Genomic DNA, 8,227 nt, shown 5'->3' on the forward strand with positions numbered 1-8,227 from the left:
TTGTATATGCTTTCATTGTGTGCCCCTTGCTTTAGTTCATTTATTTACAAGAAATAATGTAACTCCAAAAATAATACTGCTTTATTAAAAAGTTTTATATCTATACATACAGAAATTGGATAAAAACATGCTTTCTAAAAAAAAAAAAAAGCATTTGTCCTTCTACCCTGAGATTTAGTCTTACAAAACATGAGTTAGCTTTGTTTTCAAAGTTTTAACAGCCCAAACCTTCACTGTGATGATGCAATGGCTTGTCACTTCAGAAAGCCTATGTGAGCACTATACATCTCACAGTCAGAAAGATCACAAGCGTAATGCTCATGGGAGTCACAGCCCTGTTACTCAACAGAAGTTCAGATACTACCCATCTTCTGTATGGAGAGAAACGGACATAGATCCCAGGAAATTTTGGTCGGCCGCAGCCAATTCCAAAGCTGGTAATCCCTATTAGGTAGTACTTGCTGCTACTAGGGAAATAGCACGTTAATGGTCCACCGCTGTCTCCCTGTTAACAAACAACATTCCAAAAAAAAACAGTAGTAACATTTTTCCTTCTAAGAAGCAGTGCAGCATTAGGTCAATAAGGTATCCCCTTTTCTTAATCAACTAAAAGTCTCCTGTATCCAAAATTCACGGACAAACCAAAATAAATTACTCTGGGTGACATTACCTTGACCAGAATACTATACTGACGTGATTGTTTCAGTGCCTTTAACTGAAGTTGACTCTTTTTTTCAGCTTTTCATTATAAGATTTGTCTCCCTAAACTTTCTTAGTCATCAGTTAATATGAGGGTTCAAATTACACTGTCCAAACAATACATAACTGTAAGAACCAAGAAACCTGGTAATGAATAAACAGCCCTGAATCTTTGCCAAGTCACTTAGAGGAAGCGTGCTGAGGAAAGCAGGAAGTCCTATCAGACTAAGTACTTACGAATACACTGCATTTTTTAATTATAAATATCTTCTGCACTAAATAACTCCGTATCGCCACTGGTGTCCAACGTTGTATACTAGTGCTTTTGACTGAAAAACTCTCTTTTCTGCGAAAGAGATACTGATTGCTCAGCATTTAATTCACAATCTTGCCACTGAACCTAATCACTTTCCAATGCTGCTGTCCTCTTTCAAAAGCATAAAAACATTTGAAGTGTGTGCTTCACATAAACTGTGTATGTACAATGATGTGTAGATGTGTGTGTGTATATAAATATGTATGTTTGTATAGTGTGCATTTTACTGAAATCTTTGTGAGAAGTGTTGTATACAGCAATATCTGTGTGCTCTGTTTGGGTTATTTCTCCTTTCACTCCTGTTAGCTTATTTTTGCCTCCTACCAAGTATCGCTGAGCTTTTTGTGTGTTTGAGATACACTTTTTCTTCGGAATCACCATCTTACCTCTACTTTTTTTTTCCAATTTGGTATCTGTTTTATTTATTGTTTGTACTGTTTTAATTAATTATGCTACAAATGTTGGTCATTGTTATGCCTGTGAGAATTTGGCTTAGTGGTTTCCATGGTGGCAGGTTGGACGCGATGTTTGTTCTTACCTGACAGCTATCGGTGCCTCCAGATTCATAGCCAGCACAAATCATGTTGCTACGCACCAGTCCTCCATAAGAATCAAAAGCATTACAGACATCAGAAGGAATGATTTCCACTCGTGCTTCTTTTAATACAGCTGAGGTTTTACCTGCAATGGAAAACAGTACACATTAAAATATCTCTGCTGTTGTATGTGGCAATTCTTACTGTGTTCTCTTTTCCTGTTTTGGTACTTTAAGCATAATTCTGTACATGCCTAGATATGTACTTAATACAGAGACTGTGCCTGCTTCTAGTGGATTTAAGCTTAAGTCAGTTAAGTATTTGCAGATTTGGGACTGCTGTAGTTTTTGCCCTTCTTGCTCTGAAGGAACATTAATGATAACAACACTGGTCACTAGCTGTGTTCCAAATGTCAATAGTGGCTTCTCAAACAAGTTTGTATGGTCCCTGGCTGCCTTTTAAATCTCCACTCAAAAATGCTGCACACCATTAAGTTACAGCCTATCAAGTCTGTGACTATTGTGAGTGAAGACAGAATTTGAGGGGGCGCAGGCATTCCCAAAACACACTGGGAGCCCTCTGCTCACAACACATTGCATCAGAAATTTTGTTTCTCAATAAAAGCTACTTCTGGCAGCCAACACTGAGTAACTACCAAAAATCTGAAAGTCAGGCTAGTTTATTTTCCTTTTTTTCATGTTATCCTTGGAAGAAACGCTAAAAATCAAATTATGTCTTTGGATTACATCTTTGTAGGCCTAATCTTCTTTAAATAGAAAAATCACAGAGAGCAGATTTTCAATTGCAGAAGGATTTAATGATGTTTTGTGAGGAGACTATCACCCAAGCTGATTCAGTGATGCCAGTGAGCCTGAGGGACTGAAACCTGCGATCAGCTACTTAGTTTGTAACTTGGTCTGGCAAGCAAGTAAATTTTTACCTTTCTCAGCTATACGTCCCCAACCACTTATAAAGCAGTCTGTTTCGTTGTCAATATATAGGTAAAGGTGTGCGGAAGGTAAGCAGATAGGCTGAATATAGTCATTGTAGCGTACAGAGGAATCAAGTTTAAATAACGCAATATCATTTTCAAATGTTTCTTTCTTGAATTCTGGATGGACAGTGATGTTTCTAATATTTATTTTTGTTGTATGCTTATCATGTTTCCGAAGGTTATGCACGCCTATCACAGCTCTCCAGAAATATGGGTCCCTAAAAGAGAATTCATTTATTTTTTAGTTATCTTATAGTAAATGCATTTCTTGATGGCATTTTTTAAACTTATTGCTTTGCTGTTGGCTTAAGCACCTTTGAGAATATACCTTGAAAATTCTGTAATAAATAGTTTTTGGAGCAAATCTGGCTAATGACAGTTTTGGCTGTATTTAACACTCAAGTTTGCCTAATGCTGATTATATCTTTTAAAGCAAATTCAGATTAATGATTTAAGCTGATACTCAGATTTTGCTTTCCACTGTTGTCCCAGCAGAGGCCACCCAGGAGGTATTGAGTTGAAGAAGATAAACACATGGATTTCTTTTACAAAAAGGTGGTAGGCTTGTACCCATGGTGCTTGTAAAGACAGTGCTTGTGCCTAGATTCAGAAAATCCAGTAACTAGAAGTTACAAATATTAGTATCAACTTAATGTTAAATTTAGGAATAGGATCAGAGTCATTCAGACCTAGTTTCTGTTCAAGTCCATAGGAAAAAAAAAAAAACTTAACTGATATTAAATGGTAATTGAATTTGGCCTGTAATGAAGAAAGGGGCAAGCTATAAAACTCAGATTAATATCCAAAATTCTTCAGAGTATAAGATAAAAACTAAATTGATTATTTGCAATAAAATGCCACGATCAATTGATGTTGTTAAAGTGGACTAAAGAAATAAAGAGCTGATCTAACAAACTTCTGATAGGTGGTTAAAGTTAAAATTGGTTAAAGTAGTTAAGATTAAAATTTCAGAGATTAAAAATTTAAAGAGACTGTGGCAATTCCATTACCCCCATGTCAAGGTTATGTCAACAAAGATAATGCAATCAATATTAACTTGCATGAACAAATGTGCAAATTCTGCAGCTATTTTCAAGGCTACAGTAAAGGAAACAACAAATATCTGAAATGCAGCAAAATTGCTCCAAGTACAATGAAGAAGCATCTTCTGAGGTATGTTGTTATTATTACCACATTGTCAAAGAAAAGGTACTGAAGTGCCAAATTGTTGGTTCTGCTAAGCAGGGAAAAATGGAAGTAGTGTTAAAACTAAAAAAAAAAAAAAAAATAAAAGAAAAAAAGAGGCAATTTTTCTCATTTTCTTTTTGCAGTGAGCTTCACTAGTTTAGAAAAATCTGTTGAGAAAATTGGAAATTAGTGTTTTTTAAAAAAAGGAAACCCCCAACCTAACAAAAATATTGCATAGACATGAGAACAACCCAGCCTTCAGCAAAAGTAGCAAAGGTTGTTCTGGGCCAAACCAGAAGCATGTTTCCAAAATTTCTGGGTTTTTAAGGTGTAACTTTGCATCCCACACCGAGCTTGCCAGGACGGCAGCGGTCAGCAAGCACAGCTGCTGCAGCTCGGCAGGGCAGAGGGATGGGTTTCGCTCCTCAGCTACCAGCCACCAGGAGTACTGGTAAACAGGAAGTGCATAGTTCTGTTCGCGTTATCAGAGCTCAGTCCCACTGATTTCTGTTTTTTTTCCCAAAGAATACAACCAGTGCAAATTCAGCTGTGACTCAAAGGTGATGCTTCTCCCCTCCGTGCCCCTTCTCACACTCAACCGAAAGAACTTTTAGATGAAATTACATACTTCCTCTGTGCAGCACAGTGGGCAGCTGAAAGCACTGAATTCTTGTTAACTAAGGCTCCACCACACACGTGCTTGAATTGTACACCAACTTGGTGGATCTGGAGGCTCACTAACCACGGCCAGGCTCCCACTTGACTGTCGTGTCCGCCCACGATCCGAGGCCCGGAGAGCGCCTCCACGAGCGGCCGTTCGCCACACTCTGTGCAAAAGGGAGCAGAAGCGCTTACGTCAACGTGCCAACATGGCTTTAGCAGGCTGGCAGCGGCGTTTTTTGGCAAATACTGTGGTTTCCATTTATTTAATTTATGTGGATGTTCGCAGTGGAGCCCTGATTCTGGAGATCCCCTGGATATTTTTCCTCACACTGTAAGGTTATTTTGCCTACAGCCGTGCAGACCTTTGCGGGAGCGGCTTCCCATCGCTGCTGCGTTTTTGGTATTGATCCCCCTTAAGCGTGGACAGAAACCCTTCCCCGCGTGTTTGCGGGTAACCGCGGGGTGAAGCCGTGCGCCAAACGGGCCCGGCTCCCTCCCTCCTCCCTCCCTGCCGCCGCCGCGGGGCTGAGGCGGCCGCGCCGCCTCCCGCCGCGCGGGGGCTCACGGGAGCTGTAGTTCCGCCGCTCCCAACCGCTCGAAGCTGCCCGCGGCCGCTGTTTCGACGCCCGCCGCTCTGCCGCAGCGCCCGCGTAGGGCCGCGGTACCTTCAGCGGATATCCAGGGCTCCGGGACATCAGGCACGGCGCCCGCGAGGAGCGGCAGCAGCAGCGAGGCGACGGGCAGCCTCGGCCGCATCCTCTGTCGACGGGACAAAATGGCGGCCGCGGCCCTGAGGCGGCGCACGTGACGCGCCAACGGCCGCGCGCGGGGGGGGAGGGGAGGAGAGGGGACGGGGGTGACATGACGGCCGCTGCCCCGGGCTCTGCCTCAGCCATTGCGTGTGTCGTATCAAGCACTACGAGAGACTTAAGTCCTTTAATGTCACAGCAGCTGACAGCGTTACAAGCAGTTACAGCACGGTGGGTGGCTGCGGGCCTTGGGATAAGCGCTATCCAAGGAGCCAGGGCACCTGTCCGGCGTGGCCGCCCGCCGAGGCTTGCGGCTAAGCGGCGGTTACCGCTGAGGGGTTCACGGCCACCTGCCCGTTTTGTACCGCTCGGCAGCAAGCTGCGATAACGAAGCGCTGAAAGAGGGCAACGGGCTGGAACAGCGAGGCGGGAAGTGTGCGGTCGAGGCGGCAGCTTGGGCTGGAGCCCAGAGGTAGGGCTGGCTCCTCGGCTGCCTCGCCGTGCCTGGCTCTGCCCGCTTTCCGACAGCGAGAACTGGCCCAGGAGCATCTGGAGGAGTCGTTGGCCAGCTAAGCAGAAGCTCCCCTGAATAAAGATTTTTTTTTTTTGCTTGCTCTTGCTGCTGTACTAGCATATTTGCTTGGTTTTGAAACTAAGTGAGTCTGGATGAGATCCAGAAGGGCAGGAGCTTGTGCTGGCAGCAGCGATGCAACAGTGAGGCCTTCCTCAAACCGCCGCGTACCTGGGACTGTTTCCTAGCGTTTGCGAAACACAACTAGCACACTGCAATCGGTCTAATGGTTTAATACACATGCAATATGAATTACTTCACAGCATGTCCAATGATATGAGGCTTAATAAGTGGCCAAGGTAGAGGAACGGTGATGTGTTGTAATTTCAATTCGGAGAAGTTGGCCTGTTCTAGGTTTTTCCATATCTCTCTTGTTAGGCAGCACCCATCAAACACGAGTTTCCAAGTTGGATAGCAGATCTGCTGCCAAAAATACCTCCAGCTGGAGCGATCGTCAGCCACGTGCTCTAAGAAGTAGAAAGCACCGCCCTGGGGAAGCAAAATCATCTCAGAATATCGCAGGAGAAATGTGCGCGCAGCAGACACTTCCCCCCCCCCCGACCCACCTGTTTGCAAAAGCAGTTCAATGCATGGGAAACTCAGTTCGCTCACTTCGACGGTATCTTTTTCTACCCCATTCCTGACAGCTTTTTACTTCTGTAATGTCAGTTGGAATTAATACAAGGAGACTTGCAGAGACTCAGAATGCGTATTCTGACGGGATGAAAGGTGCACTTACCTGATCCCTTCGTTCTTACAGCAGTCGTTTGTTCTTTGTCTTTTTGTTTCAGTTGCAGTTGCTGGCATGTCATTTTTTCGAAGCAAACTAGGTGAAATGTATGAATCCTACCAGAACTTGTTGTTTTTGGCAACCCAAAGGATTGTGTCGAAAATACTATTTTAAAGGCTGAAATTCTACTGCAAAAAATAGCTTTCTTTTCTCCTTAACTTGAATGGGACGCTACAGGGGATGAAGGCGTTGAATTAGATCGCTTTAGTCATACAGGTAGATCAGGCCCTCTAAGATGCTAAAGCAGTTTATTTTAAAACACAGGCTCTCAGTCCTGATCAAAGATCTCTCCCCCGCCCCCATCTCCCCAAAAGAAAATCTGGTGCAACGAGAGGGCCAACAACGAAGGAGCCAGTTCTGCTTTAAATGATAGGCTATAGTTACTTACAAGATTAATGGCAATTCTAGTTACTTACTGTGTTACTTTTAAGGCTGAACTAAGACTGACTGACCAGTAGGCTGCTACTGTTTTGCACCATTTAGCATTGCAGGGTGGTTGGAAAATCTCATTTTATTTTGAAAATAAACGGGGTCTGGCTTGTAAGCTCAAAGGCAAATTTTTGTTTTGGTGCAGTGCCTCTGAACAGATGATAAAAGAAATAACATAAAACTTCTTCTTCAAATACTCACCGATCTGAGCACTCGCAATACTTCTTTCAAGGTGCTGTTTATGTCCTTCACGGAGCATAGGACTAAAGTGCAAACAACTGCGTCCACAGAGCCGCTGGGCACCTGGCTCAGGTCTTCTGCCGCAGCTACTAAGAAACGCTCATAGTGGAGGTGCTGGTTCTCTTTCATGCTTTGAGAAAGGCTTTGCTGGAAGTGGGGGTTTATATCAGTGCATGTCACTTTGCAGCCTGGTGGGTAGAACTGGAAGTTAGCGCCGCAGCCGGTCCCAATCTCCAGCAGCTTCAACTCTCCGGAGGCGCCTGCAAACTCAGGCAGATTCCGAAATAGTTCCTGTTTCTGCTTCAGTGTTTTCCTGTTGTGAACGGCAGAAAGCTTCTTGAGGATGAAAGGAAAAAATACTTTCTTACAGAAAGGCTCCCATAAGCCCAGGAATGATAGCAGGTAGACGGGCATGGCAAGCAGTGCGAGGCAGGCGCGGAAGAGCAGAATGCTGGCCTCCGTCGTTTCCATCGTGAAGGCAGAGGATCCGTACAGCACAGAGCTTGTTCCTCGGCGCGTTAGCACACTGGGAACTTGGAGCTGGGTTTGTGTGCTTGCTGTGTTCCTCTCTAGTGCAGTCACAGGCGAGGAGGGGAAAAACAGCACTGCATACCAAACAGTTGCCGTCATGCCCCAGCTTGCGCAAAAAAAAAGGAGCTGCCAGAAAAGGAGCTGCCAGTTTATTAAGTAACCTAGATAATCTGGAGAGTACATCTTTTGTATTTAACTGCTGGCAAAATGTCAGCAATCACTTTAATCTGGTGTTCAGCAGTTTCAGATTACAGTTTATATCTCTTAAAGAAACTGTATCTTGTGTTCAGTGAGTGGTAGGAAGTTAATCTGAACTCCAGATGTGCTACAGACATTAAATTTTGTTTCATTAACTTTTTGGTTAAAAGGCATGTATTTAAGGGTTATTTACCACCAAGTTTTAGGTCTCTGAAGTAGCTAGATGAGCCAGTCAGCTGCCTGCTGGGTGCTTTCTCTGCAGCAGCAGTTTTCAGTCTTGCCACTCCATGGACACCTCAGATATTTTTTTACATGCGGATGTG

The 8,227-nt window shown here is 43.9% G+C and overlaps 2 protein-coding genes across 2 annotated transcripts; both read right to left on the minus strand.

The window, feature by feature from the left end:
- Positions 1-30: 30 nt before the first annotated feature.
- On the minus strand, positions 31-5,152 carry TMPRSS12 (transmembrane serine protease 12). The gene is made up of 5 exons (XM_062597314.1): positions 5,062-5,152; positions 4,362-4,560; positions 2,492-2,763; positions 1,554-1,696; positions 31-505 (listed from the first exon to the last, which is right to left on the minus strand). Exons 1-5 carry the CDS (start codon positions 5,150-5,152, stop codon positions 269-271), a joined length of 942 nt encoding a protein of 313 aa, XP_062453298.1. The 3' UTR covers positions 31-268.
- Positions 5,153-5,933: 781 nt separating this feature from the next.
- On the minus strand, positions 5,934-7,762 carry LOC134152178 (N6-adenosine-methyltransferase TMT1A-like). The gene is made up of 2 exons (XM_062597335.1): positions 7,137-7,762; positions 5,934-6,205 (listed from the first exon to the last, which is right to left on the minus strand). The coding sequence occupies exons 1-2, from the start codon at positions 7,644-7,646 to the stop codon at positions 5,969-5,971; spliced, it is 747 nt and encodes a 248-aa protein (XP_062453319.1). The 5' UTR covers positions 7,647-7,762; the 3' UTR covers positions 5,934-5,968.
- Between the last annotated feature and the right edge of the window lie 465 nt (positions 7,763-8,227).

The sequence above is a fragment of the Rhea pennata genome, chromosome 29 (genome assembly GCF_028389875.1).
Source record: "Rhea pennata isolate bPtePen1 chromosome 29, bPtePen1.pri, whole genome shotgun sequence".
NCBI classification, from domain to species: Eukaryota; Metazoa; Chordata; class Aves; order Rheiformes; family Rheidae; genus Rhea; species Rhea pennata.